Source organism: Staurois parvus, unplaced genomic scaffold, assembly GCF_062004578.1.
Source record: "Staurois parvus isolate SC_StPar_1 unplaced genomic scaffold, SC_StPar_1.0 ptg001330l, whole genome shotgun sequence".
Taxonomy (NCBI): Eukaryota; Metazoa; Chordata; class Amphibia; order Anura; family Ranidae; genus Staurois; species Staurois parvus.
In genome coordinates, this window is record NW_028319126.1 from 200,965 (window position 1) to 228,162 (window position 27,198).

The 27,198-nt window shown below is 45.3% G+C and overlaps 1 protein-coding gene across 15 annotated transcripts in view; it reads left to right on the forward strand.

The window, feature by feature from the left end:
* The window catches only part of NRXN3 (neurexin 3), a 454,309-nt gene that overhangs the window by 66,972 nt on the left and 360,139 nt on the right, over positions 1-27,198 (forward strand). For 12 of the 15 annotated variants that reach the window (XR_016308253.1, XR_016308254.1, XM_089661377.1 and 9 more), the window contains exons 5-6: positions 10,544-10,747; positions 13,115-13,141. Coding sequence is in view for 12 of the 15 variants with exons in the window: in XM_089661377.1 (XP_089517503.1) it covers positions 10,544-10,747; positions 13,115-13,141 (231 nt within the window). In the remaining 3 variants the exon portion in view is untranslated. The remainder of the gene's footprint in view (positions 1-10,543; positions 10,748-13,114; positions 13,142-27,198) is intronic. The other 3 variants (XR_016308255.1, XM_089661371.1, XM_089661376.1) reach the window with 1 other exon arrangement.

Genomic DNA, 27,198 nt, shown 5'->3' on the forward strand with positions numbered 1-27,198 from the left:
AATAACATTCCAGCATATGTGATTTGCTTAAACATCCATGTTTGGTAACTAATTTGGCTAAACAAAATCTATATATTTTAAGAAACTTAGACTGTCAGCCCCTTCCTCCTCACACTTAGTTTCACTTTCTTCTTGTGCAGATCTATTCCACTCCAAACAATCAGAAAAATATTGTTTCTATTCTATTCACTGAACTTCTTGAAACTTAGCACTGAAGGGGTTGATTCTGTATTCATAGGTTTGTAGAAGTTAGGATGAAGGTCTTTTTCTTAACTCTGTTCATGTTATAACATTTTTGCTGTGAAGAAGAGGCATGTGATCTCCGCTGAGTCAAATTCAGATTTGAGAACTGCAAAAGTAAACCGAACATCTGTGATAATATCTTGTAGGCAGAGAAACTGCCCAATAATCTTACAAAAACCTCTGGAAGAGCATGACATTGTGAATGGATTCATGGAATTTATTTACCAAAAAATTAAACATATACAGCCTTATTCTACATAATTAAAAACTAATCTTTATTTCATTATGGAATAACCTTTGGATGGTAATATATTTTCCTCAAAAAGCATTTTATTTAAAAAAATCTGATTTAAATAAAAAAAATCTGATTTTAAAAAAAAAATCATTGATTTGTATCCACCCTGGTTGTAACAGACCAGGGGGGGGGGTTCAGTACTTGTCTTTGAATACTATTTCTCTTTCCTTCATTGAAGGACACTGCAGAGTTCATGATCTCTGACCGCTGGTGTCAAGGATTCGTTAAACGATCACCCTGTCACGTGTCCACCACACGCCACGCCCACAGCGAATAGCTAACCGTGACGCACGCGTGCGGCCGCGACAGGGTGGTAAAGAGGGGATAATAAAGGCGATTTACACTTAAATATCTCAAACCATATATAAGATCAGCCGTGATACCTTTTCACAGCCCGCACTACCTCTGGCCACCACCAGATGGAGACTCCACTCCAATCCAGCTGGTCGACCACACACTGGCAGATACGATCTTACATACAACCTGGTGCCCTGATTAGAGTTGAGGACCAGCTTAGTAATCACACACCCTTCTAAAGGTCCCTTCAGCTATCCTAGCTTGAACCCCGGTGTTGATAACCCTTCCACTGTCCACACCCCCCCACACCAGACGCACCACAAAGGTAGCCTGCCCCCACCCAACAGTTTATCCGCAGAATGGTCTGTTGAGACACCACACACACACACACACACACAGATCTCCGCCTGGCAGATCTGTTACCTTTGCAATCTGCGTGCAATCTGCCCACTCACAGTGCAGTTGCATACAGATTGGCAATGAGCTTAACCGAGCGTTTTAAAGGCACTAAAATGCAATACGATATAACCCAATCTAATCTCTCCGATCTAGTCTCTCCGAAGATATGAGCACGTGCTTAAATACACAGAAGTTCACTTATTAATTTTAAGATTTAATTTCCCAAAGTGGGCAGTGCATAAAATATGTACAGATATAAAAAGTTACAGAAATACAAAAGATATAAGAAGACACGCAAATGAATAATTACTATAAAATAAAAAGGGAATAAAAAGACAGAATAACACTTTACCCTGTGGCTGGAGCAAGCCAGAAACTTAGCAATCCATTGGTCAATCGAATCAGCTCGGTACAGATCACCCTGTCCAAATGTCCGTGCTTTCAATTTATTGCGATTTGGACATGGGCGGGACATTAGTCTTCGGCCAATTGACTCTGGGGGATGTGGTCCTGACCTGCCCACAAGAGGTACTGTGTATGGACCTGCCCAAGTTCAATTGGGCCGAGACTGGCCTGAACACCAAGTCGGGGATTGGATTTCTGACACCAGCGCGTCAGCCCGATCGCAACAGTACCAGACACCAATCGACTGTCGCACCCCCGCGTCATCTAATCATTCCATGCATTTTCCTGGCTTTCTCCCCAAGCCACAAATATGATTTTCATATGCAAATGCAGCGTACAGAATGGCCTACAAGAAGGAAGCATGTTCATATCTCTGCAACTAATATTTTGGCTTTTAGAAGAGATTAAACATACTCCTTTTATGTGAATATTACCTATAGAGCTTTCCACTTAAGGCAGACAGTCTGTCTGCTGTCACTGGTTTTCCCAGAAGGTGATAACCTGATTGACACACAAAAGTTGTCACATCCAGGAACCTGGCTTTAGACTAATTAATGCTAAATGATGATTGGGTCTGTAAGGTCTATTGAGGAATTGTGTATACATACACATCTGATCCCAGACCATTCCTTTGTACCTTCTATTCATTTCCCTACTGCCCAGGGGCTCAATGTACATCCTTAATTACCAGACTGTTCCTGCACACACCTTTGCAATGAAAGGGCCTGACATAATCTAATCTACTCAACCTGTCATGGCTATGATACCATATTTCCACTCAAATCTTACATGTCCGTTACAATAAATTTTACATGTCCGTTACAGCTGGGTTATGGTACAACCTCAGAAGTAGGTGGCGCCATAACTCAATGATCAGAGATCAAGATCTCCGCTATGTCCCTCAATGAATGCAGAGAAAAGGGATTTTAAGTTGAGTAATATTTTGCTTGAGGTGATTGTAGCCGTATTAGTGCATTTGCAACAGAAACAACTGAGTACTGATGTGATACTTTTTTTATTTGTATAACATACAATTTTGAGGACAAGCTTTTGGGGTATGTCCCCTTCTTCAAGGTCCAAGATAGATAGTACTGCTTGGACCTTGAAGAAGTGGACATACCCCGAAAGCTTGTCCTCAAAATTGTATGTTAGTGCAAATAAAAAAAGTATCCCGTCAGTGCTCAATTGTTTCTGAAGTTGACTAATAAAAACTCCTCCTATTTTATAACATGTCCATCATGTGGATATTATGTTCCTGTTTCTTTCGGTGGGGATTATGTCTTAATATACAAATAATATGTAGATATAAAGAGACGATATGCCAAATATTGTTCCTGTATGTAATGTTCTTAGTTTTAGTATACAATAAGTGTGGTTGATCTTTCTCGGGTGTAGGATTCACAACATATAAGTTCTTCAGTAATCTGGTACATGGTGAAGAGGTGTCATCGACTTCACAAGTCAACGCGCACCCGGGTGAGGGGAGCATAAAATTCCGTGTGCCGTAGATTGTGATCTGGGTTTGTGTAGCTGTCATGGATGCCCAGTGTTATTGCTCTGTGTAAATGTTCTGGTGACATTTTCCGTGGGCCGGAGACAGGAACCCCCCCACTGCCGCCCCTCCCCCCATCCCCCGTACCGACTCATGTCCCTGGGCTACAGCTAACATTTACTGTATCTTCTTCTACAAACACCCCCATGAAGTGTCGGCCTCCTCCAGTGTGAGCTGTGTGTAAACAGTACATGTAATAATGTGTGTGCGTAGTACTGTGCGTGTCTGAACATGTATAATACTCAAGTGTGTGTGCCTGTAATAGTACTGTTTGTGCACAGTATAGTACTGCATGGGGGGTGTTTAGTACTGTGAGTGTGTGCACATGTGTGTGTATGTATATGTGTATATATATATATATACTGCTCAAGAAAATTAAAGGAACACTTTTTAATCAGGAGTATAGCATCATGTCAATGAAACTCTTTGGATATCGATCTGGTCAGGTAAGTAGCAGAGGGCGTTGTTAATCAGTTTCAGCTGCTTTGGTGTTTATTAAAATAACAAGTGCACTAGAAGGGCAACAATGAGACAACCCCCAAAACAGGAATGGTTTCACAGGTGGAGGCCACTGACATTTTTTCCCTACTCATCTTTTCTGACTGTTTTTCACTAGTTTTGCATTTGGCTAGGGTCAGTGTCACTATTGGTAGCATGAGGCCATACCTGGACCCTACAGAGGTTGCACAGGCAGTCCAACTCCTCCAGGATGGCACATCAATATGTGCCATTGCCAGAAGGTTTGCTGTGTCTCCCAGCACAGTCTCCAGAGCATGGAGGAGATTCCAGGAGTCAGGCAGTTACTCTAGGAGAGCTGGACAGGGCCGTAGAAGGTCCTTAACCCATCAGCAGGACCGGTATCTGCTCCTTTGTGCAATGAGGGACAGGATGAGCAGTGCCAGAGCCCGACAAAATGACCTTCAGCAGGCAACTGGTGTGAATGTCTCTGACCAAACAATCATAAACAGACTTCATGAGGGTGGCCTGAGGGCCCGACGTCCTCTAGTGGGCCCTGTGCTCACTGCCCGGCACCATAGAGCTGGATTGGCATTTGCCATTGAACACCAGAATTGGCAGGTGCTTCTCACAGAGGAGACCAGATTCACCCTGAGCACATGTGACAGACGTGAAAGGGTCTGAAGAAGCCGTGGAGAACGTTGTGCTCCCTGTAACATGGCTCAGCATGATGGTGGTGGGTTAGTGATGGTCTGGGGAGGCATATCCATGGAGGGACACACAGACCTCTACAGGCTAGGCAATGGCACCCTGACTGCCATTAGGTATCTGGATGGAATCCTTGGACCCATTGTCAGACCCTACGCTGGTGCAGTGGGTCCTGGGTTCCTCCTGGTGCAGTGGGTCCTGGGTTCCTCCTGGTGCACGGCAATGCCCGACCCCATGTGGCGAGAGTATGCAGACAGTTCCTGGAGGATGAAGGAATTGATACCATTGAATGGTCCCCACACTCACCTGACCTAAATCCAATAGAACACCTCTGGGATGTCATGTTTCGGTCCATCCAACGCCACCAGGTTGCACCTCAGACTGTCCAGGACCTCAGTAATACCGTGGTCCAGATCTGGGAGGAAATACCTCAGGAGGACACCATCCGTCGTCTCATTAGGAACATGCCCCAACGTTGTTAGGCATGCATACAAGCACATGGGGGCCATACGAACTATTGAAGACCATTCTTAGTTGCTGCAATGACATTTCAGCAAAATGTACTCGCCTGCTGCATCATTTTTTCGCTTTGATTTTCAGGGGGGCCTTTGAATTCAGTGCTTTCTGTTGGTTGATAATTTTAATTTCCCTTAAACAATGGGGCATCCTTACGTGATATATATATACAGTATATATAGTGTTTGCAGTGCTGTGTGTGTATAGTACAGTAGTTCCAATGGACCCGCACATTGGTGGCCCTATTGTGGGTAGGCCGCCTTAACACAATGCAGAAAGACAAAGGTCTAAATGATATTCCTGCTGGTCATAATTCCCACCATGGGCTCCATCCAACGGCTGAGTGACAGTCCCCAATAACTGTTCAGAGAGCTGCCCGAGAGATTTGGATGGCAGCCGACCCTGTGTGCTCCATCCAGACCATCCAGAAGGTGTGAAATCAGGTGTAGGTGAGGTTTGTGATTGGTGCCTTCCAGGTCCTGGAGGCAGGTAGAGGTTAGTGTAGGGAATGCAGAGCTCACAGAGGTAGCAGACACACTCCATGTGGACATAATCTAATATTTGAGTTTACAGAGATTTTCTTGTCTTGGCTGAATCTCACAGATAACACTGGTACCGGATTTCTCTCTCCATCAGTAAAGGCTGACTGGCAGGGTGACATGAGGAGAGCGGAGGTGGTAATAGACAGAGTTGTGTCACCATCATATTTAAGGATCCCTCTTCCTCCCATATAATGACCTTCATGGCTAATCTAAAGGGTCGAACTCTCTGTGTATTATTGCATCTGACCACTAGGGGTGCTGTGTGACACTGATTTATATTCAAACTCCCTATGGTACATCGAATGCTACAGGGTTACCTTTCCTGGAAATTGCTATTTGTAAGTGACACCAAAGTGTTTGTTCAAAGTTTGGAATGTCATTGTTTATTTTATATTGATTGGATATTAGGATAGCCTAGTGTGAAGCCATGTAGATAAAAGTTTGCATGCGCTTTGTCTCATACACTAAATAGCCAAAAGTATGGTGACCCCCACCCCCTGCGTTCGGGTGTCGGCAGTAACGGGTGCTGTTAATCCTACAGGATACAAAGATACAAAGACATTGTAGACCATTGTGCACACCCTGCCTTGCAGTATCAGTTTGCAGAAGGTTGTTTTCTGTTCCAGCATCCAACATTCCACATCCAGGTTCTGAAATCCTCGAACCCTCTCTGCAGAGTACAGCCTGGTCTAGGTCTATCTTGTGCTTCTTCCTTCCTGTAAGCATGTTCACAGTGTTAGACTGACAACTGTATGATTGGTTCCTAGTACTGCCCCTCTTTCTCCCAGTCAGAGTGCTCCTTCACAGATTATAGATGCACTATTTAGGTGAAAGTATGTGGACCTCCCCTCCAAAGGACAGAGTTCAGGAATTTCCAGTGTAGTTCTGACACCCCAAAGGCAACATAGCACCTCCAGTGGCCAGGGGCGGGCTAGCATTTTATTCCCAAGGGCTGAGTCCATGGCAAAAATGGGGGATCAAGAAAGGATATTGGTCAAACGCCCAAAGTTTTAATGGAAAACTGTTAAGGAGGTGAGGGTAAAGGGTCCCATATATACCAAAGCAGATCACTTATAGACAGGGGCGGACTGACCATTCAGACACTCGGGCACTGCCCAAGGGCCCAGGGTCAGCAGGGGGCCCCATGAGATGCCCCTGGTACCTTTTCATAGGCTTTTTGGAAGTGGTTTGAGTGTGGGCAAGGACACAGGGGCTCCATGATTACCTATTGTCCAGGGGCCCCATGAGGTGTCAGTCCGCCCCTGCTTATAGATTGTCCAGATCAGTGTCCAGCTTCAGTGCCAGAACCTTTAAGCCAACTGGGCAACACCGTAAGCACTGTCCTAAATTTCAATGCGTCCTCCAAGCGAGTCACCAGGTCCTTCTGAAAGACCAGTCTTCTTCTTGGCTCTCTCCAAAAATGGGCCTCCCCTGGGTCTCCGCCTTGGCTCGGTTTTCTCCAGACCAGGCAAGACAGCTTGAGGAACACTTCAGAACGTGTTAGGCCCCAAAACAGGCTGTTGGGCCTAACAGCAGAGCTCCCTCCAGTGGCACCTCCCTAGGCCTCAGCCCAGGGGAAGAGAGACTACAGGGCCGGTCCCAAATATTTATACCCCCCCCCCCAGCATACACCAGTGGCCTAGACCTCCTACTGGATTGGCTGAAGGAAATATAAATATTCGTAACTCATCTTATTTATCATATTTCATACTATAGTCAGTGATACCAACGACATCTACTGGTGACAGTGAGAATTCACAAGCCAGTTTAAAGTGCTACTAAACCCACAAAAGTACAATCAGTCTGTAGATGCAGTAAAGTATGCGTGTTATTCTCACTCTGGAACCTAAGGGGTTAATCCTCTGCATTGTCTAAAAAGGCCATTTGATCCTGGCTTATCTGCTCCTCCTCTTGTTCAGATGTCCACGTCTTATCTCCTGATAAGACAGACTGAACCGTAGCCATTCTGCACATGCTCAGTTTAGTGTGTATTGCTGGAGGCTTTTTTTTTTTTTGTCCCTTGGAGAGTGCATGTGATCAGCACAGGGCCAGACAGAGGTCAGGGGTGCTGCATCCTCCTAGAGCACAAAGAAAACTTCTCCTACAAGCTTTAACATGTGCTCGGCTAGACACTGATAGAAGTCACAAGACTGCTATATACTGCTGTTGAGAAAAGGTATTTAGCAGTTTATATTTACTAAAATAATTGCATTTCCATGTTCTGTGTACTGTGGGAGACCAGATATAGTGAATGCAGGGTCTGGGGAGAGCGGATATAGTGAATGCGGGGTCTGGGGAGACCGGATATAGTGAATGCAGGGTCCGGGGAGAGCGGATATAGTTAATGCAGGGTCCGGGAGAGCAGATATAGTGAATACAAGGTCTGGGGAGACTGGATATAGTGAATGCAGGGTCCGGGGAGAGCAGATATAGTGAATGCAGGGTCCAGGGAGAGCGGATATAGTGAATGCAGGGTCCTGGGAGACCAGATATAGTGAATGCAGGGTCCAGGGAGAGCGGATATAGTGAATGCAGGGTCCGGGGAGAGCGGATATAGTGAATGCAGGGTCCGGGGAGATCAGATATAGTGAATGCAGGGTCCGGGGAGACCAGATATAGTGAATGCAGGGTCCAGGGAGAGCTGATACAGTGAATGCGGATTCCGGGGAGAGCAGATATAGTGAATGCGGGTTTGGGGAGAGCGGATATAGTGAATGCAGGGTCTGGGGAGAGCGGATATAGTGAATGCAGAGTCCGGGGAGACCGGATATAGTGAATGCAGGGTCCAGGGAGAGCGGATATAGTGAATGCAGGGTCCGGGGAGACCAGATATAGTGAATGCAGGGTCCGGGGAGACCAGATATAGTGAATGCAGGGTCTTGGGAAACCAGGTATAGTGAATGCATGGTCCGGGGAGACCGGATATAGTGAATGCAGGGTCTGGGGAGAGCGGATATAGTGAATGCAGGGTCCAGGGAGACCAGATATAGTGAATGCAGGGTCCAGGGAGACCAGATATAGTGAATGCAGGGTCCGGGGAGAGCAGATATAGGGAATGCAGGGTCCGGGGAGACCGCATATAGTAAATGCGTGTCCGGGGAGACCGGATATAGTGACTGCAGGGTCCGTGGAGACCGGATATAGTGAATGCGGGGTCCAGGGAGAGCAGATATTGTGAATGCGGGGTCCGGGGAGACCAGATATAGTGAATGCTGGGTCCGGGGAGACCAGATATAGTGAATGCAGGGTCTTGGGAAACCAGGTATAGTGAATGCAGGGTCCGGGGAGACCAGATATAGTGAATTCAGGGTCCGGGGAGAGCGGATATAGTGAATGCAGGGTCTGGGGAGAGCGGATATAGTGAATGCAGGGTCCAGGGAGACCAGATATAGGGAATGCAGGGTCCGGGGAGAGCAGATATAGGGAATGCAGGGTCCGGGGAGACTGGATATAGTGAATGCGGGGTCCGGGGAGAGCAGATATTGTGAATGCAGGGTCCGGGGATACTGGATATAGTGAATGCAGGGTTCGGGGAGAGCGGATATAGTGAATGCAGGGTCCGGGGTTTAGTACCACTTTAAGCTTGGGGAAAAACCAGGTGAAAAGCTATAGTCAGTGTGAGATAACTACAGCCCAGTCAAAAGCTAAATTGTCATAGTTCTCCTGTTTAGGACAAGGGGGCTACACCAGTGAAGGGTACTTTTCATAGTATTTGACACAAAGACATTTTAGACTCTTGCTCTTGCAGTCTTGGGGTACTAGTTTGGGGAAGGCCCTTTTCTGTTCCAGCATGACTGTGCCCCTGTGTACAAAGCCAGCTCCATAAACACATGGGGTTTGATTTACTAAAACTGGAGAGTGCAAAATCTGCTGCAGCTGTACATGGTAGCCAATCAGCTTCTAACTTCAGTTTATTCAATTGAGCTGACAAAAAAATCATGGAAGCTGATTGGTTTCTAGGCAGAGCAGCGCCAAATTTTGCACGCTGCAGTGTCCTGCACAAGGTCCTGACCTCAACCCTACTGAACACCTTTGGGATGAATTGAAACGGCAACTCAGGTCTTCTCATCCAACATCAGTACCTGACCTCACGAATGGGTAGACTTTCCCACAGACACACATCAGAATCTTGTGGAAAGTCTTCCCAGAAGAGTGGAGGCTGTTATAGATGCAAAGGGAGGCCAGGAGTGGAGGCCATTATAGATGCAAAGGGAGGCCAACACCAGATGAATTTCCATTTTAAATGAGATGTTGAACAAGCTCATATACTGTAGGTGTGATGGTCAGGTTTCTACAAATATTTGATTATGGAATATACTGTAGAGAGGTCAGATGTTCCCTAAGGTGCTTTGAAATTGTCTTTCTTTGCTCATAAACAATTGGCAACCACCCTAATCTGTAACTGGCCTATGCAGCAAGGAGCACATGGAAGGGTGACGCATGTCATAAAAACAACAAACAAAAATTTCCAGCTCACTTACCAGCCAGCTTCAACACACCAAATTACCCTTTCTACAGTTCACGTTAAAACAAACAAGGGGTTTAGTTTGCACACATGTGAAAATACACGTGTAAGCTGCAGAGGCCACTTCACGGCACCCCAGTGCACTGCACTCTGACCTCTATAAATTTTGAGAGCTTTCAAAGTTGGAGCACATATATAATGGATAAATTGAGGGCAGCTATGCCTGGAGGGAGCCCAGTTATCAGTGGGGAGAATAATGCCTCAATATTGGTGATAGTGGGAGGAACAGTACCCCATCATTGGTGTCATTGGAAGAGATAGTAGCACATCCTTGGTGTCAGTGGGAGGAATATTGCTCCATCAATAGTATAAGTGGAAGGAATAGTGCCCCATTGTTGGTATAAGTGGAAAGTGTGGTGCCCCATTGTTGGTGTCAGAGGGAGGAATAGTGCCTTGTATCAGTGGGAGGAAAAGTGTCCCAACTGCTGGATAAAGGCAAGCAAAGGGAGACAATTGATATAGATTGTCCAGTTGTGTTCAGTGACTGTTGATTAGCCTGGTCCCTGTTATGTTGGTGGAGCAGAAGAGAAATGTTGGCTTTCTGTAGGGATCCAGGTCTGGTATGAACTTCTTCACATCTCCTGTGTCTTTTTTTTCTTCTGCAGAGGCCTCTGTCCTCAGTTATGATGGCAGCATGTACATGAAGATTGTCATGCCGGTGGTGATGCACACAGAAGCTGAAGATGTTTCCTTCCGTTTCAAGTCTCAGCGAGCCTACGGGCTACTGGTGGCCACGACTTCTCGAGATTCAGCTGACACACTACGGCTGGAACTGGATGGAGGGAAAGTTAAGCTCACGGTCAACTTAGGTATCGTATGATCCTTCCTCTCTGTGGGCGGGCAGGGCATCCATGTCTTTCTGTTTGCTCCCTTTGGCCGCACTAATGTGTTTCACCGCTGCATGTTCCTCTCTACCCACAGACTGCTGAGGTCTCTGGGAAGTTGTCTCATTTTCTGCACCACCCTGCCATACATCAAACAATGCTCTGACAGTGTTTCCAATGCTGCCAGGGCTAAAATGGAATTGAGAAGATGTAGTCCCTACACTGTACCCCATTTCACCCAGTCGCTCCTTTTGATAACGTCTCTGATGTACAATGGTAGACATTTACAACCATCGTCAAATCTTTGGCAATGGCTGAAAATTGCTGCCTTGTCTGTTTAGAATTTTGGGAGCGGGGTAGTTAAGGAAATGGTGTTGGGAGAATTCCTAATCTTATCACTCCTTCATCTCCTGCTCCTCATAATACAATTTCTTCCCATTCTTCATATTTTTCACTTCATTGCCACCCTTGTCCACTTCCCCACCCAACACAGTCTGCAGAGTCTTTGTAGTCTCTCTAAAGAACATTGTGGACAATTGTCATAAATTTGGTCATTAATGGTTCCTACAGAATTGGTTCTTCTCCTCCCGATTACTAGACATTGTGATGCTGAGAATAAATTGGAGACGGTGTTGGTTCCCATCTGTCTTTTTCGCCTCACGTGCTTTTCGTGTTGTGTCAATGTTTGTTCTGGCCGTATTTTTGTCCCTCTGTGTTTTTTTTTTGTTTTTTTTTAAGTTGATTAATCTTGTTTCATCCGTCATGTTATCTCAAAAGATGGCACTCACTACCCTTCAAAGGCCTGAAGCCTGCGGCCCGTACAGCAAACAGCCTTGAGAACAGAGCGTGTTGAGCAGCTTTTAGGGGTGTACACAAAATCCTGCCACCATCCAGCACCCAACATAAGTCTTCATATGGAGCTCGCACCTAGGATGGATAGTCAGAACCTTTCCACCTTCTCAGTCCACCCAACTGTGAGCATCCAACGGCCTCCTATAGATTCCTGCATGGTCGCTTTCCACTCTGCCACAATGCGGTTGTCTATAGAGAGAACCAGCCACAGACCTTTTTATTGGAGAACCATAATTCTTTCTTTCCTTTCTTTCTACGTTCCGCATTTTCTGTCTCCTCCTTTCCTCTCCATTTCCCTGTTATTTACCTCTCCCATTTCTTTCCTCTCGTATCCCAACACCAAACGTATCAGTCCTGAAATCAGAGGTTCTGACCTTGCATCTCGTGAATGCTCCTTTTTTTGGTTCCAGGCCCCATTGCCCCACTTTCTTGTGTTTAATGCCCTTTCAGTCCCATGTCCCTACTATTTGCTGGTCTCACCGGTTCTCTGAGGCTGTTTGCTCCCACTTTTCTGTTGCGGTTGACGACACATAGCAAACCAAATCGCACGAAACAGCTCGGAGCCACAATATTCCATCAGGAATAGTCGTTTTCCCCAAGCCCTTGGCAGCGCACTGCTGGTAATAGAAATGCACTTTTTTTGGTTCTCTAGGGAAGTTCTAGGGATATCCTATAGGAAGGTATAGGGATGTCCTATAGGAAGGAGTGTTATATGGAAGGAGCTCTCTAAGGTGCAGCAATCCTACATGTGTCACATTATATCAGAGTTACCCTCAATGCCGCTTTCCTCTGGCTCCCTTCAGATGTAAATGGTTAAATTTAATTCTGATCAGCATGAAACGATTTGGTTGTAATTATTCCCCAGTGAGGAGAATTATCTCAGACAGGTGGAGAGAGCGACATAACATCCACGATTCAGATGTTCCCTCCGGAGAGCTCCCGTTAGGAGGTAGCGTTTGCTCTACAGACAGCCAGGAAGGGACACAGCCGAGCCTTGTAGGACCAAACGCAGTGCAGCGGGAGACCCTAATCCCTCCATGACCTTGAAAAGTCCCCCCCCCCTGAAGGTGACTGGGGGTTCTGGAGCAATGTGTTCGTGCGGTTTGTTGTTTGTACGTGGCCATTTTATAGATTGCAGATCTCTCACACATTTCTGTACGGCGAGGTACCAGGTACATGGGCCGTAGCGGCTGTACCCGTCTGTGGTCCCCCCATGGATGACATTTTATGGTGCACCTTTCCTACACATTTTATGATTTTGTAAAGCAAACACCATTCTATTCATGGTGCTGTTGGGACCCATTGTCTTCTGACCTGCCCCCACACACTAGCCCCTCCCACTGCGCTCACCTCCTCTCAGAACAGGTAGAGATATAAAATGGCCACTGTTGTTGCGTGTGTCTGTCCCCGGAAGGGTGGACCTCACTGTTTTTGGATGACTGCAGCTGTAACCTTGAAGGATACAAATTCATCTTTCATTTTATTTTTTTCCCCATCTAGACTGTATCAGGATAAACTGTAACTCCAGTAAGTTTTATACCCTCAACTCTCATTTTGTTCTTTCTCGCTCTCTTGTTGTTTGATTGGATCTGGGCTTCTTTACTTTGCATATTGTTGTTGTTCTTCTCTGGGTGCAGTTTTGGGCGGAAGGGGGGGAATTAGTATTCAGCACTGGGCAGAGGGGGCTTTGATTCTGCCTAGAGAGATATCCGTGCAGTCAGACTGCCACCTAGTGTCCAAACCGCTAACTGCGGGGACTTGTGGATTTGCAGCAGAATCAAACTCCAGGTCCGTGTTGCATGACTGGTGTGGTGATCACATTGATTTTCCTGATCTGATATTTGAGGGGCTTTGACCCCCTTGCTTTTTTTATTTTGGGGGGAGGGCTTCAGAGAGTGCAAGCTTGTTTAACTTCTGATCTGCAGGTAAGTGGTAGTCCTCATTGGTAAAGGCAGAACAATGCAGGTAAGTGTTTATCTTCTTATAAGAGTGTCAGAATTCCCGTATGTGTATCAATCATGCAAGCTATAAATGGATAAAGCTCATTGAACACACACTCAGCAATCTGCCTACAATTTTATTGCACCGTCAGTGCAGCTATCATAAGAGAAATGGATAGTGCGATAGGCAGGTGCCCCGGGGAGGGGCAAATCAATGAGTGAGCAAAACAAAGTTCCCCAGCAATCAGCTGTACTAGCCAGCATAGACAGTAGATTAAACTGGTTTCTGAATGGCAATAAAAGCAGAGGTCTCCGCTGCATACATGTGTACACTTCCTATAGTTATATTGCACCTTCAATGCAACTGTGGGAAGATAAATGGATCATCTGATAGGCAGGTGCCCCAGGGAGGGGCAAATCAATGAGTGAGTAAAACAAAGTTCCCCAGCAATTTGCTGTACTAGCCAGCATAGACCGGTTTCTGAATGGCAATAAAAGCAGAGGTCTCCGCTGCATAAATGTGTACACCTCCTATAGTTATATTGCACCTTCAGATAAATGGATCGTCTGATAGGCTGCTGTCCCAGGGAGGGGTAATACAAAATTCCCCAGCAATCAGCCATACTAGCCAGCATACTTTGGGGGAGATGTACTAAAACTGGAGCACACAGAATCTGGTGCAGCTGTGCATGGCAGCCAATCCGCTTCTAACTTCAGCTTGTCCAATCAAGCTTTGACAATAAAACCTGGAAGATGATTGGCTCCTATGCAGAGCTGCACCAGATTTTGCACTTTTCAGACTTGTGCCGCGTACACACAATAAGAAAATCGTACGAAACATTTTGCAGAACTGCTGATCGAACGATTTTCTTTTCGTTGATGAGCAGGATGTTTTACCCGAAGACGATATTGTGAATGAAAAAATCCGGTTGAACAACAGTGAAAAAAATGTTGTCGTTTTGCATACGAACAATCGATTTTCTATGTGGTGGTGTAACGGGCGTACGAAAAAAATCTATCAAGCGCTATCACGCATGAGCGGAAACAGAAGATGACCCGGATGTTTATGTCCAAGCAGGGGCAGACTGACAACTCATGGGGCCCCCGGGCAATAGGGGATCATGGGGCCCCTGTGTCCTCGCCAACACTCAAACCACACCCAAAAAAGCCTATGAAAGGTACCAGGGGCATCTAATGGGGCCCCCTACTGACCCTGGGCCCTCGGGCAGTTCCCGAGTTCCCAAATAGTCAGACCGCCCCTGTGTCCAAGGAATCTTCATAAACCCGAACGAAAAATCCAAATGTTAAAAGTAGATTGGCCTAATGAGATGATGAAACCGGAATTCTGCAGATTGTATTTTATGTCTCACTATTTATGTATATAGGTCATGTAATAAATGATATTATACTCATTGCTGGTAATCGTTGTGTAAATCGCACGCTCTGGTCGGGAAGGGCGTGGCTACAAGGTCACACGCACACTTCATCACTTCAACTTGTACGGAAGACGTCAACACTACGTATTGCCCGACGAACGATTTTTTTTTTTAGATTGGTTAATGTGGGCCACGATTTTAACCTACGAACGAATGCCTCTCGGTCGTTGGATGACTGATCGGTTGATTTTCTAATCGTGTATTCCCACCTTAAGTAAATCCGCCCATAATGTATTAGGTCCAGGGGCAGACTGACCATTTGGAAACTCGGGCACTGTCTGAGGGCCGGGGTCAGTAGGGGGCCCCATGAGATGCCCCTGGTACCTTTTTCATAGGCTTTTTTGAGTTTGGGCAAGGACACAGGGGCCCCATGAACCCCTATTGCCCGGGGGTCCCATGAGTTGTCAGTCCACCCCTGATTAGGTCTGTGTATGAATGGCAGTAAACGCAGAGATCTAAACTGCATACATGTGTGCACCTCCTATAGATTTATTGCACCGTCAGGGCAACTAAGCGAGACGAAATGATAGTCCAATAGGCAGGTGCCCCAAGGAGAGGCAATTTCATAAGGATTATATTTATTACAAAAATATTGCATTGTGAAACTGCATGTAATCAGGAAAACACTGCACTTGAATAATGTATTTCCTATGGTCATCAGCTCCACCTGCTGGCCATATTTTGGTATTTTCCTGGTTCTTACATTTGACCTTGACAGAAAATAGCCTAATAACATAACATTTTGCCCACATTCACACAGAATGAATGTACAGTGAAAGTTTTGTAGATACACCCTTAAGTGAACACTACAGTGTTCCCCAGCAATTCGCCACTGTAGCCAGTTTTAAAATAAAAGCAGAGGTCTCAGCTGCATACATGCACAGTGTGTGGCTTGTTTGAATCAGAGGCGGACTGACCATTTGGAAACTTGGGTCAGTAGGGGGCCCCATGAGATGCCCCTGGTACCTCTTTCATAGGCTTTTTTGAGTTTGGGCAAGGACACAGGGGCCCCATGATCCCCTATTGCTCGGGGCCCCATGAGATGTCAGCCCCTGGTTTGAACATTTTTTGGATGAAACTGTTGTGTTTCCTATCTGGACCTTTTTTTGACAGGTCTTCTTCTTCTTTTTTTTTCTGTCCTGATGTCTTCACAGGATTATATGAATTGTTCTGTTTATGATCGTCATCTGAACTTGCCACTATCAGCTGTGTATTCCTCATTACTGGGTCCTCCTGATCCATTGAAAACATTACAGAATCTTATATGGTGTCACTCACCTGTTCCCCTGTTTATGCTCCTCCCACTGCGTCTACTAGAATGCATTGCACACCTGTAGCATCCTGTCTTTCTTAGCAACAGTATGTAAAGCGGAACCCCGAGCAAACCGCTACATACACAGTTGAAAAACATATTATGGAGATGCTTTACCTGTCAATGGATTCTGTCCATCCAGTCCTGAGATTTACACAGCTCTGTCACACAGCACAGTGCAGTCCTGTTAGGGAGGAGATCTGATTTTTTTTTTTTTTTTTTTTTACTTCTGCAGTTCAATGACACTTACAAGTCTTGTTCTTTTCCCTTCCCAGCCTGTGATTGGTCAGTGAAGGAGAAACAGCAGATTGATGAGCTCATCTCTCTGTCACTCTGCTTCTCCTCTTATCAGCATGGTTCCTTGTTGGCACATGAGCACTGCAGCTCAGTTGATTGGTTACTTGTGCTGTTTCTCCCTCTCACAGTCTGAGCTCTGCTGTTCGTGCAGTCATGTTTTAGGCATACATTCATCAGCGGATTGAACCAAAAAAAATGATCTGATTCCCCCACCCATGGTCAATGTGGGTGGGGGAATCTTCCTACTATGCTATTGTGTTCTGATGGTGGGGATCCTTCCCCATCGTCTGTGTACAATGATCAGTGCTTCCGGCTATAGCCAGTGGGACTGATTGAAGGGAAAACCCAACAGGCTGGTTGTAGAGAAGTCCATCTACCAATCAACTGCTGTACAAACAAGGTGCTGAACCGGCTGAATTTCGATCCATGTTAGGCTGACTTAAAGGATCAGTTCACCTTTGGGAGCATGTTACATCCATAATTAGGGTGTAACATATAACATGCTCCAGCAGACCCGTAATGCCTCCCCAACGTCACCCCCCAATTCTTCTCTGTGACATTGGTTGGGGGTTCTCCCCACACCTGCTGTCACAATTTAAAAAAAGCATGGCTGTGCGGGGCTCCGCCCACATGGCCACATCATTAATTCACAGTGATCTGTGAATGAATGGACTACAAGTACCATCTGCCTTCGCAGTAGACAACTTGTTGTTCTCAATGAACTGTGTGGGCGCTGTTGAGCTCTCTTGTAGTTCATTGATCTTCCTGCTCTTTACAGGAGGTATGGGCAGACAACTATTCTGAGAGTCTGCAGGAGCCTGGCATTGCACCCATAATCTACTGATCACAGCTGCAATGCTTTCCTGCTCCTGCAGAAAAAAATAACAAAGGCACAATGTTTTTCTGCAGAAATATGTGCAGTTATTATTTTTCTCAAAAGATGTACTTAGCCTTTAAAGAAATGCAGAGATTGTTTTATACCTGCCTGGGGTTCAACTTGTAACCAGAGATTTTTGTATACCTGCCTGGGGTTCAACTTGTAGCCATAGATTTTGGTATACCTACCTGGGGTTCAACTTGTAGCCATAGATTTTGGTATACCTACCTGGGGTTCAACTTGTAGCCAGAGATTTTTGTATACCTACCTGGGGTTCAACTTTAGCTAGAGATTTTTGTATACCTACCTGGGGTTCAACTTGTAGCCAGAGATTTTTGTATACCTACCTGGGGTTCAACTTGTAGCCAGAGATTTTTGTATACCTACCTGGGGTTCAACTTGTAACCAGAGATTTTTTTATACCTACCTGGGGTTCAACTTGTAGCCAGAACTAAACTCTCACAAAAGAATGCTTCCTTTACATAGAACAGGGTTGTATTATTTCTGTTGATTTGTCCTTGTTTTCTCTCTCTGTCCCCCGCACATCCTCTAGGCACTTTTGTATAACCTTCTTGTGGATGTATGCGTTGCACTGATGTATAAACACCATTGTTTTAGAATGCGCACTGCATTGTGGTCCAGCTAAGGAATGTGCAGGAAAAGGGTGACAACGCTGCAGCTGAATTCAGTAAGTGTTGTCACTCTAGGAAGAGAAGTGGCGGAGGATACTCCTTGCTGGTAGGATCACCAGGTGTCATTTCAATGAAAGCAACACATTTGAAAGGGGATTTAACATTATTTATTTCAGGTACTTACATAGCGCCATCAATTTGCGCAGCGCTTTACATATATATTGTACATTCACATCAGTCCCTAATCCTCAAGGGGCGTACAATCTAAGGTCCCTAACCCTCAAGGGGCGTACAATCTAAGGTCCCTAACTCACATTCATACATACACATACTAGGGACAATTTAGACAGGAGCCAATTTACCTACCAACATGTCTTTGGAGTGTGGGAGGAAAACGGAGTACCCGGCGGAAACCCACACAGGCACAGGGAGAGCATGCAAACTCCAGGCAGGTGGTGCCATGGTTGGAATTCGAACCAATGACTGTAGTACTGCCAGGCGGAAGTGCTAACCATTTATCCACTGTGCTGCCCTGACCTAGGAACACATGCTACAACAAATTTAGTTTATGATTAGATACATATTAACAAATTCTGCTAGCTGAAGCCGGTGACCAGTGGTGGACTGACAACTCACGGGGCCCCCGGGCAATAGGGGATCATGGGGCCCCTGTGTCCTTGCCCAAACTCAAAAAAGCCTAAGAAAAAGGTACCAGGGGCATCTCATGGGGCCCCCTATTGACCCTGGGCCCTCGAGCAGTGCCCGAGTTTCCAAATGGTCAGTCCGCTCCTGCCAGTGACACTTAACTAGGCCATAGCCACGCCGTGTAAATGTGAAAATAGCTGAAAAGTGCAAAGAACAGTGAAAGTTGAATTCCTTGAAACAGCTATCAGCCAAAAGACTAACAGATGAGTTCTGATTGGTCACAGTGGGTGGCTGTTTGGATGTTGGCATAAAACCATTCTCTAACATGGATGCGGGACGCTGTCAGCACTCTTAAAATGTATTCTGAGATACATCTGACTACATGTGACTACATCTGACAAATTGTCAAGGCAAACGCATCTCTACTAAAATCTAAAAAAACATTTTGAAGAAAATCTGAGACTCTTCAGGTGCTATATTTCACATAAAAATTATACAAAAAGTCCTAAAATATTATTTTTCCTAATGGTACATTAAGAGTCTCGGGATGAAATAATTCGGCTGCATTAGGTGATGCTGCTGCCACAGCTGAGATTGGATACTGGTAAACAAAACTGTAAAGGCGGCCCCTCCCACTCCCAGCATGCTTCAGTTTTTTTTCTATCTTCCTAGGAGGGTGAACGTCTTCCAAAACATTTTTTCTTGAGGTTTTTTTTCTTTATCAAGGTTCTTCTAGCAAGAATTTGCAGACACCGTGTGTAATGCAGGCCATACATGGGTCGAATTCCGAACAATTTTTTTTCATCCAAAAATTGAAAACGTTGTTCGCTCGGTAATCCGATGGTGCCATCAATGATTTAAAAAAACCAGCCGACCAAGTCATAAAGTTCACCCCATATAACAGGTGAAACTCCTGTTCCTTCTAGGTCATGGCTCATGTGCATATTCTTTTCGAAAAAATGATCGTATGATTTGAGCATCGAGTCGAAAATCGGTCGTTTTTCACAAATTTTCCAACGTGCCCGATCACCGAAAAGGGGAGCAATCACAAAAATCGTCCGGTGCCATTGACCCCACTAAGAGAGCGAAAATCTGCCGATTATTCTTAGGGACGATTTTCGAATTTTGATCCATGTATGGCCGGCATAACATTTGAGTTAGCTGAAGCGTTGGCCTGTAAAGTGTTGTTTTAGTTGAGCGCTTTACAGGTCCAGGGCCATTTGGCGGAACCCTTTCTCTGAAGACTCCAGAGGGGGTACACCAGTCGGATCGGAGAAGGTTGTCTGAATGTACATCCTAGACCTGCATCAGTTCTTTCTAACACTGTATTGCCTTCCATCCAGACCACCGCCGTAGTAAGTTACTAGGGACTGTGGTTACCAGACTATAGAGCCGGTGCCTTTTCCCTATAGGGTTGGCGGGAGCATGGTGAGCGGTGACCCATCCATATCTTGCTGACACCTCTTCCATGGGGCTGTGACACTTTTTTTGATCTGTTCTGCACCAATATGGAATGGCTTTTTTTTTAAATGTTTACACTCTTTAATGGTGGGCTGTGAGATTTTTCACATGTCCCCTTGACATCTATGTAGGGTGTACACCCCATGTGGTGAACTTCTGCTGGTTCCTCACCCTGTGCTCCTTGCTTTTGCTTTCAATGACTTGGCCAATAACCCCTCCTGTTCTGCAGTTGGTCTATGATTGATCTTTGCTGGTACTTTCTTACTTGTTTACTATTAGTATGGTGGATCATGAGAGCAAGGGTGGTGGCTCTGTGGGCCTTTCCAGAACCTCTGCCTTGGTCAGATTTCCCTGTTCCTAAAGGTTCTGACTCCGATAGCGCTGTCACCTGCTACAGTCCACACGCTCCTAGGAGTCTTCTTGGCTTCCTCAGAGAAATTTTCTGCAGCTGTGCAGAATTATGGGAAAACTCTCTGCCATGATGGCTGACTCAAAATGCAGGGATCAAAAAGGATACTACTTAACCCTCACCTCCAGAGTTAGATATTCCCATAGATGCATCTGTTCACTCAACTAAGGATGATGAGTGTATGCTATTCTTCTGGATTAGTGAGTACATTGGGGGGGGGGGGGGCTCAGTATGTGGACATAACACCTACACTTACGGTACCATTTTGGCTCTTATTTACACAAACTGCATTCGTCTAGTCCTGGATCAACTTCTGCCTGCATCTTCAAATTTGCCAACCTGGGCTCTCTAAGAAAGTCCCCAGATAAATTGTTTACTCCTCTCACTTCTCCCTTGCTTATGAAGGGGGCCCATCTCATAGTGGTTGTGATCATTTTTTTTAAATGGGAAGCTTGTCCTGATTTTAAAGACTTCTGCTTCCTGGCCCTGCAGCCTTTCATGGCTGCCAGGCTATGCTGCCAGACCCTGGACATCTGGTCCAAGGAGAAGTCTAGGGATACTGAATGTATCCTGATTCTTCATTTTTCCATCACACCTGTGTTGCTGGGCTTGTGGATCTTATAAGCCTAACATCCAGTTGGGGTCTCCTATCTGTACACACAAGTTGGCTCAAATGTTGGTCTGCAGAAACCTTCATTGGAGAATGTATCTTAGTGTATCTCCAGACAACTTTGTCAAGGGAAACTGAGAGGGGCACTCTTTTTTTTTTTTTTTTTTTTCACAGAAAATTTGCTAAACCTCAGCAACCCTCTGCCTTTGAGGCTGGGAAAAGTACTTTTTATTTCTCCCAGGACTGGTAGGTACCAGAGCCAAGTCTGGAGCTTAATTCTAGTGCAGATTTTGGACTCACAAATACTCCACATCTGCAAACCCCCAAATTAGTTCTCCTTACATTGAAGCTACGCTCCCAGTTTCAGAGTGGGGGGACATCTGTTAGCCTTTGAGCCTGCCTGGTTCTGCTCTTGGTCCAGAATATGGTATCTGGGGGCATCACATTAAAATTTTAAAACCTGCCTCTGCCCTGCATTATGATGTTTAACATTCCAACATGTCTGCTATGTTTGCTGGACCTCCACTCTCTGGAACAGTTCACCTCTTAAGGGGTCATAGCCATTGTTCCAGAGAAATCGTTTCTACTCAAACCTGTCCACTTGTTGGTCTGTTCCCTTCACCTCAGGTCTTAATCACAGTACTAGTCCCTGTTATTGCTTTGCTTCCCTCTTAGGGCATCCCCACAGTAGGATATCTGGATGACCTCCTTCTGAGAGAACAGTCAGCACAGACACTTTATCAGTTAATGTCAAACAGGCTGTTCAGACCCTTTACAGGTCTGGGTAAATCCTAATTCTCCAGAGGACCGCACTCGAACTTTTTCAACAGTTGGAGTATCTGAGATTGATGCTGAATATGTCCCTGTCCAGGTTTTCCCTTCTTCTGGTCAAACTCCAGTCTATAAACTCCCCCATTCGTAATTTGCAGTCCAGGAGCAAACCAACCCTCCACTTTTGCATGAGGGTATTGGGTTTAATGGTGGCCTCTTTTAAAATGGGTCCATATACTCAACATACTTGTAGTATGGGACACGTAGGCTGCATCTCTGCCCATTGCATATGCCTGACCCACAAATTCAGGCTTACACTGGCCATGTGTATGTTGAGTCCTACACTGGATTAAGGGGATCCTTCCTTCTACTGGTTTGGATGGTTCTCATGATCTATGCCAACCTGTTGAGAGGCATCCCTCTCAGAGCTAGGGACTTAGTCACCAGAGGATGCTCATGCTTGAAAGATGGTTATGCCTTGATTGTTTGTTTGACCTCTCCACTGCAGGGTCATCCAACCAGGGTTTAGTAAGACAATCTTTTTGCTTTGGTGGAACTTCACAGCCTAGCCCTGTCCATATCCCAGGCATAGAAAAATAGCTCATGGACTTTCTTAGTCATCGTCCTCTGAACTCCAGAGAATCAACTCTTCACCCCAAGATATTGCAAGACCTCTGGTATGGGTGGGGTCAGGGAGTTAAGATGCCAAACTTTAATCTGCTGGCTTCCAGATTCGACAACTCACTGAGCAGGTTTGTATCCTGGCCCAGGGATTCTCTAATCTTCACAGTGGATGCTATGGGACTATGTGGGATAAGTTGATCCTAATCTTTCCTTCTCAGAAACTCCTTCGTTACCTGCCCTGCAGGTTCAAGATGAAGGGCATTCTAGTGATTTCTCATTGAACTGAACTGGCCCAGGCAGACATAGTACTCAGACTTCATCCAACCCTTGGCAGACACTGTGGGTTTCCCAGATTGTCCAGATCTTTTGTCCCAATGGCCAGTTTGCTTTCCTGCTTTTTCATTTGCCTTCCTTAACGGTCTGACTGTTGAAACCCAGGTCATGAAAGACAAGGACTTGGCTAAACCTAAGAAATTGCTTACCGCATCGTCTACTATCATACCTGAAATGCATATTTTTCATGGTGCAAGACAAGGAAATTCCATTCCAGGAAGTACTGCTTGGGGTGAGTCCTGTCCTTCTTTAGTCTGGTCCGGAATAACGTGTAGACTTGAGTATTATCTAGGGTGAAATTGTATCTCTTTTAATGTCTTTCCTTTGTGAAGGCCTTTCTACTGGTAATTACGCACTTATTCCCCCCTGTGTTCTGTCTGTTCTTCAGAAACCACCTTTTTGAACCTATGATGAATATACCTATGTCTACCCTTACTTGTAAGGTTCCCTTCCTCTGTCCCATGACTGCTATGTGATTTTATGCTGAAAAGAACCCTTTCTTGTGAGGCCTAAGACATCATCTCTTCCCAAGTTTAGTTTTTTTCCTTGTTTTGCTATTCTATCCTGCTCTAAAACATCCTAACGTGATTTTGGTCTTTTGCTAGGTTTTTTTTTTTTTGTCTGTCTCTCAGCTATAGCACCCTTTGGTCTGTCCATCAGGTTGTCATTCCTGAAGTTCCCAGCATGCTTCACGTTCCACTATTGCCAGGTGAATTCGGCAATTTGTTCAAGCTGATGTGGTTATGGAAAGGATCCTCCTTTTCCCACCAAAGCACTATATCAGCTAGTGCTTAATGGGCTTTTCAGCATCAGAAATCTGTTTCCCATATTTGTAGGGCTGCAACCTGGTCTTCAGCTCACACATTTGTTAGTTTCTACTGGCTAGATGTGTAGGTCTCGCCTTCATCAGGAGATGTACATTATATGTATAAATGGACCAAAGACAAACCATGTAGTAGACCCAAACACTATTCCCATTCAGGAGGAGATAGTGGACAAAATGTTGGACCTCAGGAGCCAGCAGATAGCTCTAACGTGCTATTGAACCATAATTACATTTTTATGAACAGCAATATATTAGATAACTACTGGAAAGGAAGAGTGAACTCTGTTGCTACCTCCCCTAAATAGGAATAAGGCTTGGGTCTACTAAAGGGTTAGTGCATATACAGTATATTTTTGTATATATGTATATGCCCTCCATACCTCCTGATTAATGCAGATCTTGGATCTGGGAAACATGTTGATTATTGTCCCCATCCCAGTGCAGGAATCAACTTCAAAATCAGGGAAAGAACTTTTATGGTCAGGATTGTAAAGTTATGAAAACTTGCTGATCATATTTTTATTGAGGATATATGTGTAAGGGTTGCTTATGAACTCATTATTATTATTATGCAGGATTTATATAGCGCCAACAGTTTGCTCAGTGCTTTACAATATAACAGGAGACAATACAGCAACAATACAGTTCAAGACAAGAGGGATAGGAGGGCCTGATCCTGGGAGCTTACAATCTAGGAGGGAGGGGCTAGTGTTACAAAAGGTAGTAACTGGGGGGGGTGGACTGGTAGGAGGAGTAGAAGATTTTATTATTTGCTGATGGCAGGATAGGCTTCCCTGAAGAGAGATGTTTTTATGTGACATATACAGTCAGGTCCATAAATATTGGGACATCGACACAATTCTAACATTTTTGGCTCTATACACCACCACAATGGATTTGAAATGAAACAAACAAGATGTGCTTGAACTGCAGACTGACAGCTTTAATTTGAGGGTATTTACATCCAAATCAGGTGAACGGTGTAGGAATTACAACAGTTTGCAAATGTGCCTCCCACTTGTTAAGGGACCAAAAGTAATGGGACAGAATAATAGTCATAAATCAAACTTTCACTTTTTAATACTTGGTTGCAAATCCTTTGCAGTCAATTACAGCCTGAAGTCTGGAATGCATAGACATCACCAGACGCTGGGTTTCATCCCTGGTGATGCTCTGCCAGACCTCTACTGCAACTGTCTTCAGTTCCTGCTTGTTCTTGGGGCATTTTCCCTTCAGTTTTGTCTTCAGCAAGTGAAATGCATGCTCAATCGGATTCAGGTCAGGTGATTGACTTGACCATTGCATAACATTCCACTTCTTTCACTTAAAAAACTCTTTGGTTGCTTTTGCAGTATGCTTTGGGTCATTGTCCATCTGCACTGTGAAGCGTCCAATGAGTTCTGAAGCATTTGGCTGAATATGAGCAGATAATATTGCCCGAAACACTTCAAAATTCATCCTGCTGCTTTTGTCAGCAGTCACATCATCAATAAATACAAGAGAACCAGTTCCATTGGCAGCCATACATGCCCACGCCATGACACTACCACCACCATGCTTCACTGATGAGGTGGTATGCTTAGGATCATGAGCAGTTCCTTTCCTTCTCCATACTCTTCTCTTCCCATCACTCTGGTACAAGTTGATCTTGGTCTCATCTGTCCATAGGATGTTGTTCCAGAACTGTGAAGGCTTTTTTAGATGTCGTTTGGCAAACTCTAATCTGGCCTTCCTGTTTTTGAGGCTCACCAATGGTTTCCATCTTGTGGTGAACCCTCTGTATTCACTCTGGTGAAGTCTTCTCTTGATTGTTGACTTTGACACACATACACCTACCTCCTGGAGAGTGTTCTTGATCTGGCCAACTGTTGTGAAGGGTGTTTTCTTCACCTGGGAAAGAACTCTTCGGTCATCCACCACCGTTGTTTTCCGTGGTCTTCCGGGTCTTTTGGTGTTGCTGAGCTCACCGGTGCTTTCCTTCTTTTTAAGAATGTTCCAAACAGTTGTTTTGGCCATGCCTAATTTTTTTGCTATCTCTCTGATGGGTTTGTTTTGTTTTTTCAGCCTAATGATGGCTCTCATCTTGAGAGTTGACAGCAACAGATTTCAAATGCAAATTGCACACTTGAAATGAACTCTGGACCTTTTATCTGCTGATTGTAATTGGGATAATGAGGGAATAACACACATCTGGCCATGGAACAGCTGAGAAGCCAATTGTCCCATTACGTTTGGTCCCTTAACAAGTGGGAGGCACATATGAAAACTGTTGTAATTCCTACACCGTTCACCTTATTTAGATGTAAATACCCTCAAATTAAAGCTGACAGTCTGCAGTTCAAGCACATCTTGTTCGTTTTATTTCAAATCCATTGTGGTGATGTATAGAGCCAAAAATGTTAGAATTGTGTTGATGTCCCAATATTTATGGACCTGACTGTAGATCCCTCCCAGCAATAATTGACACCCCCAGCAACAAAAGACCCCTCCAGCAATAAGATTTCCCATGAAAAAACAGCGGATCAGTGGGCTGATAGCGTTCTGTTGTCTCAGTGTAGCAGATCAGTGCTGTGATTGTGTGCTGTCATCTCGGTGTAGCGGATCAGTGTGGTGATTGTGTGCTGTCTTCTCGGTGCACCGGATCAGTGTGGTCATTGTGTGCGGTCGTCTCGGTGTAGCGGATCAGTGCTGTGATTGTGTGCTGTCGTCTCGGTGTAGCGGATCAGTGTGGTCATTGTGTGCTGTCGTCTCGGTGTAGCGGATCAGTGGGGTGATTGTGTGCTGTCGTCTCGGTGTAGCGGATCAGTGTGGTCATTGTGTGCTGTCGTCTCGGTGTAGCGAATCAATGGGGTGATTGTGTGCTGTCGTCTCGGTGTAGCGGATCAGTGGGGTGATTGTGTGCTGTCGTCTCGTTGTAGCGGATCAGTGGGGTGATTGTGTGCTATCGTCTCGGTGTAGCGGATCAGTGGGGTGATAGTGTGCTGTCGTCTCGGTGTAGCGGATCAGTGGGGTGATTGTGTGCTGTCGTCTCGGTGTAGCGGATCAGTGGGGTGATTGTGTGCTGTCGTCTCGGTGTAGCGGATCAGTGGGGTGATTGTGTGCTGTCGTCTCGGTGTAGCGGATCAGTGGGGTGATTGTGTGCTGTCGTCTCGGTGTAGCGGATCAGTGGGGTGATTGCCATTGTTTTTGTAGAACGGTGGAGCATTCCTCCATGTTGATAAAAGAATGACATTCGCGCATAAAAGCGGCTGAGTGATACCCCTGGATTGCTCCATCAGCACAGACGCTGCACTTGTTCTAATGATGATGATGGCGGTCCTGCACTGTGATGGCGACGCAAGTCACCGCCTCGTTCTGCCGGCAGAGGAATTCAAATGGCAGCTTTTATGAGAGATCAAAGCACCATTATCT